This window comes from Muscardinus avellanarius, assembly GCF_963383645.1.
Source record: "Muscardinus avellanarius genome assembly, chromosome: 11".
Classification (NCBI taxonomy): Eukaryota; Metazoa; Chordata; class Mammalia; order Rodentia; family Gliridae; genus Muscardinus; species Muscardinus avellanarius.
The window spans coordinates 67041547-67061632 of record NC_137797.1 but is presented as its reverse complement, the minus strand read 5'-3'; the positions used below and the strand labels follow the sequence as shown (position 1 = coordinate 67061632).

At 50.1% G+C, this 20086-nt stretch overlaps 1 protein-coding gene across 1 annotated transcript; it reads left to right on the top strand.

The window, feature by feature from the left end:
• Nucleotides 1–12258: 12258 nt before the first annotated feature.
• HOXC13 (homeobox C13) lies at nt 12259–19030 on the top strand (the record flags this gene model as incomplete). The annotated part of the gene is made up of 2 exons (XM_080705809.1): nt 12259–12988; nt 18774–19030. 2 exons carry the CDS (start codon nt 12259–12261, stop codon nt 19028–19030), a joined length of 987 nt encoding a protein of 328 aa, XP_080561935.1.
• Nucleotides 19031–20086: the final 1056 nt, after the last annotated feature.

Genomic DNA, 20086 nt, shown 5'->3' with positions numbered 1-20086 from the left:
GGCCAATTGTTAAAAGCTTTGGCCAGGAAGTGGCATGCACATCCCATTCATTAGAACTCAGTCATATGGCCTCAAGAAACTGCAAAGGACTCTGGGGAATATAGTCCAGCTGTGGTCCCAAGAGAGGAGCTGCCAGGTTGGGTGGGGGGAGGGAGAGGAGGTCCCCATGGAGCACCAGGGGTCTAACCACCACAAATAACACACTGAACAGAGGACTGCTTTCTTCACAAGGAAGGTCATTACTTCCCATAAGAGTTTTTTCTAGAAGACGAGTGTTGATGGTGAAAAGAGCAAGGAGAGAACTTCTGGAAAGACCAGAAGTCAAAGCGGCCGTAACCGAGGCCCACACAGATGACATGGCTCCTGGGACTTTGCTCCTGAGACCTGCTACTGGCAGAAGACCAAGTCTCTTTACCCAGTAGAACTTCTGGTCTCTTGGTTTCAGGGAGCTTAGGAAGTGGACACAACCTTTAAAAAATTCCTTTTCGCTAACACAAAGAATCCAGTAAGCTTTGCCACTGTTACACGGAAGCCAGGAAATCCACGAAGGCAGAATTGTCTGGCACTGCAACCCTGAGTGAAACCCACATATTTTACATCAGATTAGTTTCAAAACTGGATTGATATTTTTTTAAGTGCCTCATTCTGGTAGGATTCAAAGACACATCTGGCAGAGATGAGGTCATCACAGGAGTTTGACTATTTCCAGTAAAAAACACTCACCTCCCTTGACTCTCTCTTGGTGGGGAGCAAGCAGCTCTCAGGACTGGTCACGCAAGACAGAGCTGCAGGCAACGCTCTTCCCCTGTCACCTATATTCTGAGCCTACGGCTCGCTATTAAATAAAGGGTGTCTCCATGCTCCACCAGATGTGGGTTCTGCAGCAACACCAGCTACTTATCCCTGCCTGTGTGCAAGGAACCCCCACCCATTTCCCAGTTTCACTGAAGTTTTGTTTTAAGCACCCTCCCCTGCCTTGAGACCCTCCCCTGTTTCTTGAGACCAGCTGGAAGGCATGTTGGGGAAAAAAATAAATAAAACGGGAGAGAAGGGGAAAGTCCATCAAACCCCCAAACAAAGCCCAGCCACGGTTTTCTAAGTAAATGAAAAGGATTTGGGGAAGGAATAATCCGTTAGTGTAGACACTTAGAGATTGAAATTATCCCACCCCGATGCCATAATGCTGAAGGACCCCATAAACACCTTCGGTGTGTGCAGCTCGGAGGGTTCTAGAGCTGCAAAGTGCGGTCTTTGGGAGCTGCGGGAGTCAGTGACCCCTCCAATCGCTCCTGAGGTTCCTTCTCCCACGGTCTAGGCAAAAGTAGGGTCCGAAGGCTTCTTCGGCAGGCGCCCAGAGGCGAGCGAGCGGCTCAGCTTCGGGTTTACTGCCCGCCCGAGGCTCCCACGCTGCCTGGAGAGGGGCCTCGCCTTGGGAGCATCGCGTTGGGCTTGGTGGGTCTCCGGAGCGCGACTGTGGACACGGTACCGCCGGGCCCGCTCCCGCGGAGGGCGTGGAAGCTGGGAGGATGCCTGGCCCTAGTGCGGCGCCTACACACTCGAGTTCCAAGGGGAATGCTGGAAAATACAAGTTTCCCCCCGATTTAATTTCTCCCCCTCTTAAATGTACCCCCTTCAAAAAAACAAAGCCGTGGACGGGCAGGCGCCACTCAGTCCGGAAGCTGAGGTTCGTGACGGATGCTGATTTCGTTTGGTTCAAGTTGAGAAAATAAAGGGTCGCCTCGTCCTAGACTGGGAGCGGGGATCCCGGTGCCTGGACCGTGCACACCGTCCGCGGCTCCCTCCACGACAGACGAGCTCTTCCGGCTGCCCGCAGCTTGAGGGAATTTCCCTGAGGCCCCAGCGCCAGATCCCCGAAGGTGGACCCAGAAAAAGCCCCCAGCACCCCCGCCGCAGCCTCGCAGCCGCCCGACCTAGCTAGGCGCGGGTCTGCGGCGGCGGAAGGGAAGGGAAGGCGCGGCCGCCGCGGGGCTCCGCGCGATTTCGGCTGCTGAGCCGGCGGCCCAGGAGGGGGACAGAGTACGAGGCCGCTGGGGTCCGGAAGCTCTTGGCACGGCCCTGGGAGGGAGAGACAAAATTAAACAGTGTGACTCATCTTTACAGTAAAATGTGGAGGGAGACCGGGACCCCCAAGGCTTTCCCGCCGAGGGCCCCCGGTGAGCCCGCACGTTCACGCGGGCACGAAGGGGAGGGCGGAGAAGGGGGCTCTCTCCACAGCTTGTGAGGATCGGCTCCGTCGAAGGTTGAAGAGATGGCGGATGAAGGAGATGCAAGAGGGGGCTCCTCCCTGCGCAGGTGAGTGTAAAGAAGGTAGCTGTCGAAGGAATTACAAATATGTTCGGGCTCAAGCAAACTAGCGTGGCCCTCATCCTCCAGGCTGCGCGGTGTGCGTGGGTCACACCCTCTCTGAAGGTGGGGACAGGAGGACAATCTTAAAACACCCTCCAAGGGGAAATATCAGCAAAGTTTGAATGGAAAGATAGGAGAGGAGGAAGGCTGATCTTGATTAATGAGGGTCTACATCTGAATATGTGTAAAATTATGAATATGACATGGTTAATCTGGACAACCATTGGTGGGAGGGGGAAGGGAAAACGGGGATGGGGGGGGGAGAGGGCACCAAATATAGTTTAAATGTATACTATTTATGTTTAATAAAAAAAAAGTTAAAAAAAAAAACACCCTCCAAGCTAAGTGCTTGAAGAATTCGGACTCTTCCTCTCACTTGCCTTTGGATTTGAGTAATTGAGGACAAGGCAAAGTCCTTTTTTGTTTTTTAATGTGTGGAGATTTGTCATTGCTGGAAAGGAAAAGAGAGAGGAAGTTAAAGGGGGTTCTATTCTGGGTGTTCAGAGATGGTGGAATGGGTCCTCTGTTCATTTTCCTAGTGTAAAAGGGCAGAGTCTGTCTTTCTGGGGCATCCGTTCCTGGAAAGATATTGTGTCTCTCTGTCATGATAAAAGAAAAGCATAGAGCTAAATCAAGTTATCAAAATGCACACGTGTGTGCACACACACTATACATATACATATACACATACACACACACACACATATATGGGCTACAGGGTTGTTGTTGTTTTTCATGATGAGGGGAGCTAGGTAGGACCAGCCCTTCCATGTAGTCTTTAGACTAAATGTGTACTTGTAGAGAAGTTGGGGTGTCCCCCACACAGGCTTCAGGTGACTCCACAGGCAGATTCAGATCTGTATTACAGGCACACTGGCAGAGCACTCGAAGCACAGAGCAGGGAGGGAGCACACGTACGGAGTGCACCCCGAGAAGTCAGCTTGGCGACTGAGGGGGTGTTTCTAGATTTGGCAAAGAGCCCAATTCCCTAATGGCTGTAGCGGGCCAGACCCCTGGAGGACGAAGGGGACAGCCATCTTTGGAAAAAAGAATGTTGGTTGGGATTTCTTCTTCCCAGGGTGAATCACATTCGGGAAGCTTTTTTTCAAGGGTGGGGCCAAGCTTTGAAAGGCAGCAAGTCTGATTTTCTTCCTGAAAATGTTCAGAAGGAGAAATTCACCACTATTTATGATCCTGTCCCTACTACAAAGCCTTCTGAAGATAAGATTTAATATAGGAAATTTGCAGGCCTACAGTGCACCACAGAAGTCCATTTGAAACATGTCCAACTGCATGCGGATATTGTCATACTGGGCTTCTTTGTAAAACATGCCTATGTCATGTTTATAAGTATTATATGCAGCAAATGTCAATAAATATACAACCGCACAGAAGTTAATACTAACATTAATTTGCTTTCCTCCTTTACCACTGTGCCAGATAAAATTTACCCAGCTTTATAGAAATCAGTTCTCAGGGCTTTGCTCCCTGTGGCCACCTACCCACCATTCTCCCATGTCTCTCTCTTTTTTTTTTTAAGCCAGAAATTCACTCAATCTTTTTCATCTAGTTTTTGTAGGTGCATGATTATTTCTTAACTACTCCTGTGCTCCAAGACTGAGCACAAGGAAAGGAAAACAGGGGTTTTTTTCTTTCCCTGTTTTCTCCATAGAGAACAGCGGACAGGCAGAGAGACGGGGTGGAAAGCTAATTATTGGTCTTGGCTGTAGATGTGGTTAACAAAAACCAACAGGGCACAGATAGACACGGGAGCCACTGGAGGTGCAGGGACTTAACTCCCAACATTTGTATTTCTGTTCACCCAAGCATCCCGTGATGCCCTGGCAGGAGGGAAAGCCAGAGCATTCACCCCACACATCTAGAGTTCCCAGGATCCCATGGAGTCTGTTCTGCCCCAGGAATAAATATACTCACCTGTGTGCTCAGCTCTAGGTGGCCACAGAGTGCATCAATCGAAATTGCGTGTGTGACTGTGCCTGCTGGATTTGCTCTGGTGCTGGAAAGAGGAGCTGGCGCTTCTCCACGCGGCACTCACCCCGCTGTCCGAGGAGTCCGCCATTTATTGTCCTGTGTGGAAGCGGCTTTCACCAAGCTTATGCTTAGTTCGCCATTAGTGAGATAAAAGACCAAGTAATTACCGCATGTAAAAAAAATATCAGTATATTAAAATAAACTATGAATGTCTCCAAGTCTTGGAAGCGATCCAGAGGAAAAGAAAGAGGAGTTAGGTGCTGGTGCTGAGTTCCTGGAGGAATCAGGCTGGACTCGGTGTGCAGGATCCGCTGTGCAGGATCGGAGTACAGGCTCTGGAAATGACCCAAATCTCCTTAAATTCATGGAAGAAAACTGCACTGGAGAAGAGCGTCAATGCCAGGATTCTGCCAACCTTAGCGAGATGGCAAATAGCTTTCAAGTACAATATTCTGCTAAGTGATGGCTGAGAACTCTAGATCTGAGAATCGAATGCTGCACAGTTGCTCCTGGATAACCTAGACCTGGTGGTTTTTTTCTTCCTTAAAAATACTTTTTTAAATCTCTGCATTTACATATGCCTGAATACCATTTGTGCCTAGTAGCTAACTGCATCAGAAGAAACACGAATGGAAGTGGAAAAGACGCCTGTGCCGAACAAACCTTCACCCTCAGAATTCCAGGTCCGCCAAACCTGCCCATCTCAGCATGAGGAGAATGACAAGTAGAAGCTTTAAATTGCTGAAATTAAACATAACTGTATTGTCATATTTCAAGAAAGTACAAAAACCCCAAACTTAAAAGATTGCCTAATTATATGGATATGGGTATCTGAGGGCACCTATTTTATGTTAATGTTTATCTGAGCTAACAAAGCATGGATTACATGCTTACTTGTCTAGAAATGATAAATCTATAATAGATGAGAGAGAAATAAATTTCTATTACTTGTTTGGGGAAAATTAATAAGGCAAGCACTGAAAAGAGGGTTATAGGTGCTTTAAATCACAAGTACAGATTATATAACTCATTGTAGGAAAATGAGTTTCCTAAGGCCTTGGAGTAGGGGAGAGATTGCACAAGGTCCTCTCACCCAACCCTTAAGGATTACTTCTCTGCAAAATTTGAGGCTACTCTTTCCCCCCCTCCATTTGCTTACAGAGCCAAGGGAAAAATGATTGCCTCTGGAGAAAGCGGGGGTTGGTTCATCGTGGGGTCTTCCCCAACCTCACATCTTAACTCTGCTTTCTTTTCATGCCCACCCCACCAGCCTGCCCCAACCAGCGCCCCAGTTATGATGATCCACAAAGTGACTCCATGCTACACAAGCGTAATACAAACCCTGTGCATGCACACGGCACCAAAACCAGCACTCAACAATCACACTCCCCAGAAATGCTTGAAGACCATCAAGCACGAGGAGCCGGGGTGGTTTCTATGCCTGGAAAGATATTTCCTCTTTTTCGAGTTCAAATTCATCTGACTGCAAGCAGTATAGTGATTTTTGGAAAGAAGGAAAATGGATATCCCCATCCTTCTTTCTAGTTCTTTAGATTCTGTCAGTTTTCCTGCAAGTACAAGGAAACACTACAGCAAGGAGAAAAATAGTGCCTCCAAATAGCCTGTAAAGAGAGAGATTCAGATGAGAAATGGGTAGTGAGTGAGGAAAACTCCAACAGGCCCCGCCACTGGATAGCAAAGGGATATTTTCCCTTCAGCCACTAAAACCGCACCAAATCGTATCCTTTTAGGAAGATTTAATTCATTGCTTGCACCAGGAATCTTGTCCCAGATACACACCTTTTCTCCACAGATCTCAGTCAAGACACAGAAAGGGTTTCTTTTCCCTTTAGTTGAATCTCTAGTTTAGTCGAGTTTAGTTTAGTTTAGTTGAGTCGCTTCTTCCTTCCCTTTTAGAGATGAGGAGATTACATTTTCTCTCATTTGATAAGGCATCTTTTGAAGGTCCTTTAGTTTACTGCATCCTGCTCAATGATTTTCAGATTAGAATGTGTTTTTGCTGGCATTGCTGAAAGTGTCTGGTCACCGGGAGAAAGAAGAATATGATTTCCCCTCTTTCTCACAATGAACTATGCATTCTCCCTCCACCATTTGCCTCTTAGAACCCCACCAAACTCTGGTGCCCATGACATCATAGAGTTTAGAGGATCCCTCGCCTCCCGAGAGGCAAAATACCCAGCCCTTCACTATACTTTGCATATTTAATTATTCTTTAAGACAACTTAGTTCACCTTGACCTAGAAGAATGCTGTGTTAGGATCCACTAGTCTTCTCTGCTCTGGGAAAAATGTTATTTTTCTTATCTTCTTTTAAAAGTAACTGGAATTTTTAAAAAATGGCTACTTGTCCTCCCTTCTAGGACCCCCAAACCTAAACTTTAAAAGATGGAGGAAATGATGTGAAGTGGTAAATACCTTTTCCAGGCATTCAGTTTGTTGGCTTTCTGACCAAAAGGGGCCTTTGTTAGATCTCTGCACAGAAGCCAAATCCAACCCCCAGCGAACACTCCTCCATCTCTTCCCAGCCTCCCCCCACCTCTCTAACTTGAAAATGAACTTGGACTTCCCTCTCAGACAGGCTCTAAAGCCAGGAGAGGTTTTATTTGTCTGTTTCTGAAGGGCTTCCTAAAAGGGGGAGGTGTTGGGAGGAGGGAGGAGAAATAGAGGACCCTTTTCCTTAGCAGAGGACAGAGAAGGAGGCTCTGGGGAGGCCAAAAGGGGGAGGAGACACTTTGTTAATTTCTCAACTCTGAATTTATTCCCTGCACTTCTTTTGTCAAAGTGCATGGGGGGTGGGGGGGCAAGTGACAGACTGAGATGCTGCTTGCCCAAAAAGAAAAGGCAGTGGGAGGGATGAGAATCAGAAAAGGGGCCGGGAGAGAGCCCCAGAGGAGGGATGGAAAGGGGGCTCTGTGTAAGCTAGGTGGGACTAGCTGAAAAAGGGCTGGAGCTGGGGACTTTAGAAGCTACAGAGGAGGCTTCTTGACATAGAAGGGGCCACCAGACATCTGACCAAACCCAGTAAACCACCAGGCAAAGTCAGCAGCTGGGGACAGGCCAGAGGAGAATCCGGACAAGACCGATGATTGCCTAAACCTGGACCCTGTCAGGATCCCTGCAGAACTGGAGGGCAGAAGTTGGGGATAGAACCAAACCTGAGCCAGCACTGCCAGTCCTAGGTAGGCAGCAGAGAAGAGCAGATTTTCCTGTTACCTAAATGAAGGAAATGATTGGGACCTGGAAGAGGGCAATCTTGGGTTTGAGAGTGGAAAACTTAAACAAGGAGCAAAGCGATGCCTTGGCCACCCGGTACTAGGGAGTGAGGACAAGAAAGTAGAAGATGCCGGGATGGCAGCCCTGTCTAGGAGGTGAGTTCCAGGCTGGGAGGAGAGGCCCAGTGACTCTGCTCTGAGGCCAGGCTGTGGGGACACAGAGATAAAAGTAGAGCAGGTTCCACAGAGAGAGCTGGGAGCCCAGGCAGTGAGCTTTGCACACTCTTGGGCTGCCCCATCCTTCCAGAAAAAAAAAAAGAGGGAGGCCAGACAGGGCCAGGAACAGATCACCAAGTTCTGTTACTTTTTTAAATTCCCACCAATACCACCCTCTGCAGCCCACCAGAAATTTCCTCGAGTGTGTGGAAGGGTTTTCTACTTGGACCCACACACACACACAGGTGCCCCCAAAGGTCTTTTCTGAACACTCAGCCCCTCCCTGTAAGTGGCCTCCCCATCACAAGCATCCCTTTCTTGACTGGGTAGCTCAGGTCCTATGTCTTCTGCCCACAAACCTCCTCTTCCATTCTACAGCCAGGACCCTGAACAGGAAGGGGCCCCCCAAACTCTCTATCAGCCCTACAAGGCCCCAAGTCTGGGCCAGAATCCAGACCTCATGGTGGTGAGGCTCTTTGTTCTCCTACAACCTCAAACCACCCCCTCCTTTTTTTAAAACTGGAATTTCTCCCATAAAAAGGGGGGGGCAGGAGCCTTTTTTCTTCTTCGAGAATATGGAGGAAACAGAGAAAGGGAAGGCAAGGAGAGAAATCAATTGATGTCTAATTTCCATAGTAAGAAATCTGGATGTTGACTAAGGTACACATCAACGTCATTTCCCCCACTTTTCTCCCGAGCCCAGCAGTTAAGCTACACTCAGCCCTCAAGTGCATGGGTCTCACCCTCTCCTGCTGGTAAGTTATACCTCGGCTTGGTCTGGGATACAGTGAGCAGGAATTCTATCCCCCAACTTCAGAAAGACAGATATCTGCCTCTTCCATTTTCCTAGTATTTTCCTGGGAGATGCCTTTCAAAGTATAGTGAGATGGAAGTTTAAATTAAGTGTGTCTACCAACAAACACGCAGACAAGGAGGAGCTTTATTTATATAGAGAGGATTTAGGCAGAAAGCTGTGTATTTTCATGAACACATTTGAGCTGTGTCCACGGGGCACTGCTGAAGCTGTGCATGCATTCTGCCCACACCCTGAAATGCACACGGGCGGGCATGCATGCACACACTTCTAGTGAAAGAGCCCATTTAATATATCCTTTATTTTCTGGACCACTTGAACCTAGTGAGTACTTGGTCCACAGGAGAAATCTGAGAGATCCCTTTGAAAGGCAGCCCAGATCAAAGCTGGGACTTCTGATGGAACTGAGGGGCCAATTTTTCATTTTCCTTCCGCATATCTAAGTCTCCCCCACCCCTACACCAGCGGCTGGGCTAGAGAACGGGAAGCCACATTCCGTCTTGCTTGGATTTATCTTCCCTAAACTTCACCCACAGTCAAGCCTTATCGCCCCATCCCCCTAAGACGGCGGCCGAGGTGTGGCCGAGCAGAGGCGGAGAGCTTTGCAGCCGCGGGTTTCAGCACCCGGCTTTCTAGGGCGGCATCGCCTGGGAGATGTAATTACTACGTTTCCAGTGGTGCATATTCTCCTGGAGTGTTTAATTTGATTTTATTTGTGTCTCAGCGAGATCCACATTTTTGGGGGGGAGGGGAAGAAGCGACCCCAGGCTTAAAGTTAATTAACCAGCAAGGCTTTCTTTTCCACCGCCCGCCCGCGGGGTTTTGCATCCTCGCCTCCCTCCCGGATCCCTGCGCGCCCCGGTCTTGATGACTGCATTTGCTGGCGCCGAAGGTCTTGGGGAACCAAACGACAGAGGTGGGGTGCTGGTCGGAGCCTGTGGACCTCCCCAGCCGCCGCCGGCGCCCTTAGCCACGAACTCTCCGCTCCAGCCCTTCCACGCGCTGCAGTCGCTGCGGGTGTGTGGGGGGGGTCTTCATCTGGTCTTCTCGACGAAGGCGACTTTGCTTCTCTCTCTTTTCTTTATCCGCTAAATTTTGGCCGCACAGTGCCCCTAATAAACGAAATTGTAAAGTTGCCGGGTTAATTAAATCTATATCTCATTGCAATAGGAATAGTTAATGTCCTTATATAAACCTGGAAAAGAACATACTATTAATTTTATTTATTGCTGGGCCGTCCTATGCCCAGATCTTTCCCGCGGTACTAGCCCCTAAGGCTGGCGGACATGCCTTTGGGTCCGGGACCTTCTGGCATTAGATGGAGCCTGGGAAGGAGCCCCAGGATGCGGCGGCTGCTTCGGGCCCTTTGTTTGTCCTGGTCCACGCAGACCCTCGGTTCTCCGTGGGGATGCCACACCGCACTGGAGGGATGGCCAAGCTCTCTGCACCGCCTCTACCACTGCAGGCTGGAAAACGCAGACATCAGCGTCCACCCACCCCATCACGCCATCAGCCAGGACTTAGGCCAGGGGGCCAAGGTCACACGGTCCAGACTAGAGTCGGCCAGGCCGCGTTGGCGCTACCTTGACCTTGGCCTCCCGAGGCAGAGTGGCCAGTTTCCCAGAGGAGCCGATTTCCAGCGAGACCTTCCCCGCAGCTACTCTCCCCTGCCCTACCTCCCCTCGCCCCACCAGGTCGCCCGGCACACACGCCTGCACACCGCTGGTTTCCAGTCTCCTTCATTTGTATTTTTCTGCCTGCTGCCAGCCCTGCCCGAAGCCTGCTTTCTGAACTCTGGGCTGACTTCGCGGATGAAGACCATGCGGAGAAGAAATTCGGCCCTTATCCCAACTCACCAGCCGTCAAACACCGCCTTTCCTCTCAAGAACAGGGAGCCGCGGTGGGGGTCTTCTGCGGACCCCGCGCGCGCTCGGGTTCGAGGGGTATCGTGGGTCCCGCTTGGTGGGGGCCTCCTTAGCGACAGCCTGTGCGAACCTGAGCACCCAGAATTTACAAACCGGCAAAGGCAGGAAAGCGGGAGCCGCAGCAGCCCCGCTCCCCTCGTTTATCCCCCTCCTCTCTCTCTCTCTCTCTTTATTACCTCTTCTCCTCAGGGAGGCCTCATGCTGAAAAGGAACTTGTCTCAATTCCACGGAGACCCCCCCCCCAAGGGCTGACATTATTGAAGCCCCAACAATTCCAGGGGTCGAGAGAAAAGAAGGTGGGCTTGTGGGGAAAAAAATCAGCAAGTTAGTGTTTTTCTTTCAAATAGGAGACCGTTTTAGAGTATGGAAATACCCCGCACTAAAAGGGAGTATCCCCGAGAAAGCTGCGAGGGCCCGGGGGAGGTTGTTCAGCAGGGGCCTGCGGGGACCTGGGCTCTGCCGCGACCTCGGCGGCACCCGCCCTCCGCACCGGGGTCCGGGTCCGCCCTGGCCGCGGAGGGCAGAGGCGGGGCCTGCGGGACTGATGTCCGACCTCCAGGACCCCAGAGTTGCACCTGGAAAAGGTCCCCCTAAGGGGCAGCGCCGATTTCCCCACTTTCCACATTTCCTTTTGTACGCCCACGGGAGAAGCGCACTGTCACTAGCATCCCAGACTTTTCGCCTTCCTAGACTCCTCCTCAGTTCTTTGGGGGGGGGGGTTCTCACTCGGAGGTTTTAGTTTCTATTGCATGTTGAAAGGTCGGTCTATTCTAGTGCCTCCATTCCCCTCCTTGTATTCTTTATTTCTCGCCGAGAATACTCCATCGCTGCACGCTCGCCCCGCCTCCGTGATGAAGTCTGTTTGGGGGCTACCACATCTCCCCAGCCCTCTCCCGCCACCAGCGAAGAGAGCAGAGGGTCCTTTTCAGATAGCTGGGGCTTGGGGGAAAGCGGCTGGGAGTTAGAAACTGAAACACAACGTCAGCATCACAGGCTCTCAGCCGGTGTCCTCTTTTCTTCCCAGCCCCTGAGCACAAGCCTAGTGGGCAAGAGCTGGAGAGCTCCTGCCTGATTTTTAGTGTTTCATTTATTTTTTTTTCAAGTCCAGTTTCGTCCCCCACTCTTAGCTCCAAGCCCCAATCTAAAGACTTCGGTAGTCAAAAGAATCGGTTTTGGGGTAGGGGTCTGTCTCCCTCCTGCACATCTTGAGCCATGGGGGAAGCGCCCAGGAACAGTCCCCTCCTCCCCTGGCCCCTTCGCGTCGGCCAAATTCGGCCTCCCCCACCTCCCTCTCCCTTACCCCGCCTGCCTGGGGGGGGGGTGTCGCCCCGTCCCTTTAAATGTCTCAGTTCCCGCCTCCTTTTCCCCTCCTGAGAGCCAATCAGCAAAGACGTCGCTTCTCTTCGCCCCGCCCCACCTGGAGGGGAGGGAACCCCGGGAGACCCAGCCTGGACGTCACGTGCGCAGACCGCCGTCACGTGGGAGCCGCGGAGCGCGGAGGGGAGGAGGGCGGTAGTCCGCGGATTTCTTAATGAAGTGTCTCCCGCATGCGTAGAGGGACGGCGGGGAGGGAGTGGAAGCGCCGGGAGGCGGAGGGGAGGGGTGGAGAGAGAAGGGAGGAGGGATGGGGGAGGGAAAAAGGGAGCGAGGTGTCTCCCCAGCTCTCTGCCTCTGGCAAGTGGAGTTTTTAAAAAGCTCGAGCAGATCATGTCATGACGACTTCGCTGCTCCTGCATCCTCGCTGGCCGGAGAGCCTTATGTACGTCTATGAGGACAGCGCGGCGGAGAGCGGCAGCGGCGGCGGCGGGGGAGGCGGCGGTGCGGGCGGAGCGGGGGGCGGCTGCAGCGGAGCGAGCCCCGGCAAAGCCCCGAGCATGGACGGTCTGGGCAGCAGCTGCCCGGCCAGCCACTGTCGCGATCTGCTCCCGCACCCGGTGCTGGGGCGCCCGCCGGCTCCTCTGGGCGCCCCCCAGGGCGCCGTCTACACGGACATCCCAGCCCCGGAGGCGGCGCGCCAGTGCGCTCCGCCGCCGGCGCCCCCCACCTCGTCCAGCGCCACCCTGGGCTACGGCTATCCTTTCGGGGGCAGCTATTACGGATGCCGCCTGTCGCACAACGTGAACCTGCAGCAGAAGCCCTGCGCCTATCACCCAGGCGACAAGTACCCGGAGCCGTCGGGCGCCCTGCCCGGAGACGACCTGTCTTCCCGGGCCAAGGAGTTCGCTTTCTACCCCAGCTTCGCCAGCTCCTACCAGGCGATGCCCGGCTACCTGGACGTGTCGGTGGTGCCCGGGATCAGCGGGCACCCGGAGCCGCGTCACGACGCGCTCATCCCCGTCGAAGGCTACCAGCACTGGGCTCTCTCCAATGGCTGGGACAGTCAGGTGTACTGCTCCAAGGAGCAGTCGCAGTCCGCCCACCTCTGGAAGTCTCCCTTCCCAGGTAAGGAAGGGGCCTGAGCGCAGCCGCCGCCGCCGCCGCCGCCGGGGACCCCTCCCCGCCCGCCTGCCCCGGGGCTCCTCGCCCCAGCCACCCCCGCCGTCTGCCCCGGCGCGCCGGCTCGGCTGGGCTGTCGATGGAGCCGGCCGGGCGAGCTGAGCTGAGGAATGCGCTGGGAAGAAATCTGCTCCGACACGTTCCCCGGAGCTGCCGGGTCGAGAGTGAAGCAATCACAGGCGCCCGAGCGCCCGGCCGCCGGCTCGGGCTCGGGTCTAGGGCTCTCCTCCTCCTCCTCCCCATTCCCGCGCCAGCCTCACGCCGAGCTCCCGGCCCTTAAACTCCCTTCCGGCCAGGAAAGGGGGTGGGTGGACCTTCTTGAAATCTAGAGCAAAACCCACAACGCAGTGAATAATGGGGGAGGGGCTAAGAATTCTCACTTTGCCTGAAATTTCAGGATCATTTAAGCACTAGTGGTGCTTTAAATGGGGATCTAATTTGCCAGAGTATGTAGAACTGTAGATTCCCCCCCCCCGCAGTGTATTTTTTAAAATCAGCCACAAATGCTCAGATTGTTAAGAGAGCAGAAGAGCTAAAATCTTGGAGTAGAAAAAAGGGCTTGCATCCCTCTCCTAGGATGTAAAATTTTTCTCTACCTTTCTGGTATACTGAGTTCATATACAATGAATGTTTCCACTGCCATGTCCACCAAATGTGGTAAAAAAAAAAAAAAGATGTAGTTATGGGTGCCCTGGGAAGAGAAAGAGGGCCAGGGGTGAAGAATGAGGGAGGGAGACCTGGGAAAATCAAGAGTCCTGGCCGCTAGCTGGGAGCCTCAGGTCCTGTGTGGATGTGTAGGGCAGGGGAGAATTTACTGGGCTCCTGTTTCCTTTTCGACGGAGGCTATCTCTGAATAGGAGAGGCTCCTGCAACTCCCACCACTCCCCAGGGGAGGAATACCACTCCCTGGCTTCTCAAAACCACACCAGGAGCTTTGGACTCTGCTCTGCTTGAGAAATAAGGATTCTTTGAGGTCTAGAGAATCCAACATTTGAGTCTGCTCTTTTGTAAGTAGACCTCCGTGGAAGAAGGTCTTGTCTTCTGATGCCTACAGAGGTTCTGGGGGGCCCACAGCAGCCATAGATGTCTTCCTATACTGCCTAAAGGGACCCCCAGCTTACACATGCTGACGCCAGGGATGTGTTCCTTGGAACACACAGACCCAAAGACCTAACCATGGGCCTCAAATTCCTCTGCACCCGGGATTGGGAACAGAGATGAAGAATCTTTGAATGATATTACAGAATGTGGCAAATAATATTTTATAAATATTATGTGACTACTTACTATAACACAACTCATACCAAGGTGGGATTAACACAAGGCACCCCATTCCTGCCTGCCAGAATTGAGGATGCTATGATTTTAGTACATGATATCATGATATCACCTACTGTTCATTGGCTTTAGGGATTTTATGTGATTATTAACTACCTAATTTGAAATACAAAATAATGTATTTCTAGCAGCCCATGTGTAGGTAGATTACAATATCTTATAGAGAGGTTGCCTTTTAATTCTCTATCTCACTGAAACAGAAAGCTCTTTAGGAAATGAGGATTCTTGCAGGGATAGTGGAGCTGATGGACCTTGCCAAGGGGCCCATGGGCAGGGGAACAGGTGCCCACCAGGCCTGCTGTGGGTGAGAGCGATGGGCAGTGGGTTTAAAGTGAAGAGGTGAAAGAGAAAGAGCTGCTCTGATATGTCTGGGTATGCGTGTGGATAGTGGTAGGGGTAAATAATTGGAGAGGAGCTCAAAAATCATCATTAAGCAAAACAAACATCTCAAAGATTCTCAGGAAAAAAATCAGCACTTCTTGATCATAGTCTTCTAGAGAAAAATATATTTGAAATAAAAAACAGCCCAATTGAGACTTAATACACTTGCCAATTGCAGCATGGAAATGGATCTAAAACCCACTGTGCCTCAGCAGCTCTGTGCTCACGCACTCCCCGTGTAGAAATGAATCAGGTTGGTATATCTCAGTGCATGCAGAGGTCCAGGCAAGAAGCAGATGAAAAAGAAATTATCTTCAGACACCCTCCATCGTTCTACCCACACAGATCTTTTAGAAGAAGTGAGATCTCCAGATAACTCTGTCTATGCAATTGTGGTTTGTTCGGCAACATCTAGGCATAAACACCGCTGTCTCTCTTCAGCGCCTCTGGCTCTGGGAAACCTCATCTATGGCAGTCTGGGCTGGTGTAGGAGATGGAGGCAATTGTTCAGGAAGATCCAGATAATTAGAGAGATGTGTCATGGCTCCTTCCTTCTCCCAATTATAAAGACCCTTGCTTGGTCCTTAACAGTGAGTGTAAGACACTTTTTTTTTTTTTTTAAATTGAGAGAGGTGGAAATTCCAGGGGAGAATTACAGAGGTGGGGTTAAGGGAGAGAGAGCACGACTATACCAGAAGTTCCTCCTGACAAGCCTTTGCTTTTAAGTTAAGAAAAGCAGCTAGCTGGATTTCTGGCTCAATAAGATAGTCTTTAGAGCCCAAAGCCTGCCTTTGGCAGCTGGTAGTCAAGAGTGGATGGGCCTTGGGAATCGGTACACAGGAGACTCTGAGCCAAAAAAGAAAGCTAAACAGTGATCTGATTTTTATTCCCTCCTCAAAGGTGTTGACTAGGTTCCCAGGTGTGGTTGGTGTGTGCCTCTGCTCACTTTAGGTAGTATAGACACAGCTCAAGTACTAATCTACCAGGTGTTTCCACATCTGTAGACCCCACTTTCTTTCGAATAAGACAGCAGACAATGATAGGGGTCTTCATAGAGAAGGTAAGACTGGAGCTATTTTCTGGAGGTCAAAACAACCTGCAATTTGGTCTGATCTGTGAAATTTTTGACCAAACCATTTATTGATATTCTACGGCGAAAAGAACCAGTTGAGACTGATTATATCTTTTTAAACTGATTTTTTAGGTCTTTATTGACTAAACTTACTGGAAACTTAGAATTTAGAGAGTCAAAATGGGATAGGTAATTGTGAGAGTTTACAGAAAGGGGATAAAGAATCAAGGACAACTGGGCATGGTGGCACACGTCTGTGATCCGAGAACTTGGGAGGCTGAGACATGAGGATCTTAGACTCTAAGACAGCCTCATCAACTTAGTGGGGCTCTCAACAACTTAGAGACCCTGTTGCCAAATAAAAAATAAAACAGGGCTGAGGGTGTAGTTTGAAGGTAGATTTCCCTGGATTTAATCCACAACATCACACACACACACACACACACACACACACACACACACACACACAATCAGGGACAATTAATTCAGAAAGTAAAACTCACCTTTACCCCATTTTTCTTTCCAGAAAAAAAAAAGAGTTGTTGTTGTTGTGTGTGTGTGTGTGTGTGTGTGTGTGTGTTACTGGGTATGAAACCCAGGGTATTCTACCTCTGATCTACACACTCAGCCCTATTTTATTTTTATTTTGAAACAGGGTCTTGCTAGGTTGATCGGAATCTTGCTACTTCCTAAGGCTGTTCTTCAGCATCACAATCCTCTTTGCCTCAGCCTCCCAAGTACTAGGATTTTAGGCATGTGTGCTGCCTTGCCGGGTTTAAAAAAAAAAAAAAGTGTCTTAAAACTGGGTTATAGCTAGGCATGGTGGTGCATACTTGTAATCCCAGCATTTGGGAGGCCGAGACAGGAGGATTGTAGTTCGAAGACAGGCTCAGCTACTTAGTGAGGTCCTTTGCAACTCAGTAAAACCCTGTTTCAAAATAAAGAATAAAAAATAGGGCTGTGGATGTAGCTCGGAGGTAGAATGCCCCTGGGTTTCATCCCCAGTACCACACACTCACACAAAAAACACCCTGAGTTATACGAGGTGGCTTATTTCCATTTTAAAACATACTGTGTTGTTATGTTAAGAGTCAGAAGAGCCTGGATTTAAACTTTGGTTCTGACATTTATTTTCCCCATTCTGAGCTTGTGATTCCTTTTCTTGATAAATGGGTTTCATAAAATAAATTTAAAGAATTGCTCTGAGGATTTAAAAACAAAAGCAAAACAAAAACTCATAGAACCACTACTTACTTTGTTCTTTTTTGCTGTTTTTTTGTTTTTGTTTTTGTTTTTTACTTTTTCCTTGTCCCTGAATCATCAGTTTCCTGGATCATGGTTATATCTTAAGCCTAAAACAAATTTGAGAATTTGAGAGATTTAAAAATGTGTCCAAAAATCCTTTTAACTTAAAGGATCTTATCTCTTAAGTTTTGTTTTTCAGATTTTAAAAATATTGGCTTCCTTATACAGAAGCAGAGAAAAATGAACAAAATGAACAATTTTCCTGAGAAATTGTTACCACAAAGACAGGCTATCGGGACCCTCCCTTGTGTTCTGCCTAAGCACTTTATTTCCTGGTGCATTTGATTGTGACTCTCCTCATCACACGTAGATAAGGGTCCCTAGCAGAGAGCAGACCCAGTGACAATGGATGCAGGAAAGTGTTTTTGTAAAGGTGGGTGGGCAGAAGTATTTCAGAAGGAACTCTGTATCTTCTCTCTATATGGTAGATCTGTAGATCCAAAGGATACTGTGAATAAGGAGGAAACCTCAAATATTACCCCCCTTTCATTGGCTTCTGCCTGATAAAGTCTAATAATTACACAGAAAAAAAATTAAGAACTGAGTTATCCAGATAATCTTCCTCATTCTGTCCACACTTCTCAAAAGTGTTCTATGACTTCATTCCAGGGATCCGGGGTGGAAGACAGAGGTACAAGTCATATATATTGTTTTTAGTTCCTGTGAAATTCTCAGAGCCTGAAGAAACTGAACTGGTAATGGTTGCGATAAAAAGGTTAAGCTTTAGGGCCAGGGCTGGTGCAGGGGATGTTTACAAGTTTACTTTGGCCTTAAAGGAATGGAGCAGTGGAGATACTGGGACAGGATTTGCTGTAGGACCTAAGTATGGATCCCCTACTTTCAGAGACCAGATATCCTATGATTCACAGCACACCCTCCCTCTTTGGGTGGTGTTGGGTGGTTTTCAACATGGAACCCTAATTCCTAGAGTAATTGGTCACCAAGCAGGCAAACTTCACCTGGACACCTTTCTTCTTTATGATGGTGCCTCAGATCTCAAGGGCAAGAGGACCCACCTGGTGGTCTGTGCTCTTTGAAGCTGACCCCTGCCTGCTATACCCACCTCCAAACATACAACAGAACTCCTTTCTCTGAGGATGGAGCAGAATAGACACCAGATGAGCTAACTGTAGGGGGGGGGGCGTTGGAAAGTCCAGAATCCTGTAGGCAGAGCAGGTCAGAGGGGGATTTCGAGTGTCCCCTCTGGAAGTTCAAGGTTCCTAATAAGGAGTGCTTCCAGAGCCATATTAGAGCCTGTGGCAAAAGGGGAAATCACTAATACTCATCTTGTATTTTAAAAATAATCAATATTTTGTCATCATGGATTTTGGCATCCATTTTGGTTTTTTTTTTAAAAAAAACAAACATTGCATTAAGATAGTACCTCAATTACTGAGTTTTGAGTGCCTTTTCCCCCAAAATTTGTACTTGAGGCTAGTACCCCAGTGGCCTTACCCTATTCCTGGCCTTGCTAATAACAAGAGGTGCAGCGGATGAGGGGGCTTCATCAGACAGAATACTTTGCCAGCCCCCTTTGAGCCCGTGCACAAGCCCTGGCCTCCGCCAGCCCAGCCGCGCGGCCCCAGCCACCTCAGCCGCCTGCTCACTTCCTCCCGCCGCCTTCTCTCCCCCCAGACGTGGTCCCTCTACAGCCCGAGGTGAGCAGCTACCGGCGAGGGCGCAAGAAACGTGTGCCCTACACTAAGGTGCAGCTGAAGGAGCTGGAGAAGGAGTATGCGGCCAGCAAATTCATCACCAAAGAGAAGCGCCGGCGCATCTCCGCCACCACGAACCTCTCCGAGCGCCAGGTCACCATCTGGTTCCAGAATCGGCGGGTGAAAGAGAAGAAGGTGGTCAGCAAATCGAAAGCACCTCATCTCCACTCCACCTGACCGCCCACCCGGTCGCCCACCCCGTCTATTTATGTCGCCGCTTTGTACCATAACCAACTCACGAAGGACGCTGCGCCGGTGCAGAGTATTTAATGTTAACCGTTTCGAAAGGGGAACCGCACGCCGCCGGGGAGCAGATCTCCCAGGCCGCTTGGCCTTGCCCTGCTTACCCCATCACACCCCAACCCCCTCCCCACCCAGATGGCACCCACCGAGCTCCAGCAGCTTTAGAAGTGGGGGGAGGGTGAGAGGAAGGTTGTCTGGCCTCTACTCCTCTGCCTTGCTCCCCTGAGAGGCAGTGGAGACCCCAATCATTCCAACCAAAACAGGTTTGGGGATCCTGAATGGCCCGGTTTTCCCCTCATTCTTCATCCAGGATGGTGGGTGACCCTCCTTAGGGGTGTAGTTTGGGTGCAGGATCAGCCCATCCTCTCCTTCCAGTCCCTCCTTTTCCCTCCTTCCCACCACTCCTTAGGCAAGATTTCCCACTTATGATTTTCTGTGCATATTTTAAAACTCATGTTAATATCCATGATGATTATTAGGGACATGGCAGCGAGACTGGGTTACAGACCATGCTTGGAGCTCAAAGGTTTCTTTTCTTTCCTATTTGAACAAACCCAGGAGATGGTGCAGCAGCTCCCCAGACCCAGCCCAACCCCAGCACCAGTTTTCCTCCAGAGCTGCCTTTGCACCCATGGCCTCCCCTGCTCCGCTGTTCCAATCGTGTGGGACAAAAACCCCAACCACACTGCTAAGGGTGGCTTATCTCTCCTCCCTTTCTCACTCCTGATGAGATTGGGGTCTTAGGCCACAGACCCAGAAGCAGAGTTTTTTCCTAAGAATAAACTTCTCTTCCAAGGGGGTGGAGAGTGGGTGCCTCAGCAGAGTTCCTCTCCATCTAAACAATAGCTCAGGAGCAAGGCTTCACACTTTCACTTTGTCTGGTTTCCCTAAGAAAGCTGGAGGAGCTACTCCAGGAGGCTAAAATAACCAGCCCCCATTAGCCAGCTAAATGTAGATGCTGCCTGATATTTACCCTTCAAAGGCCAACAT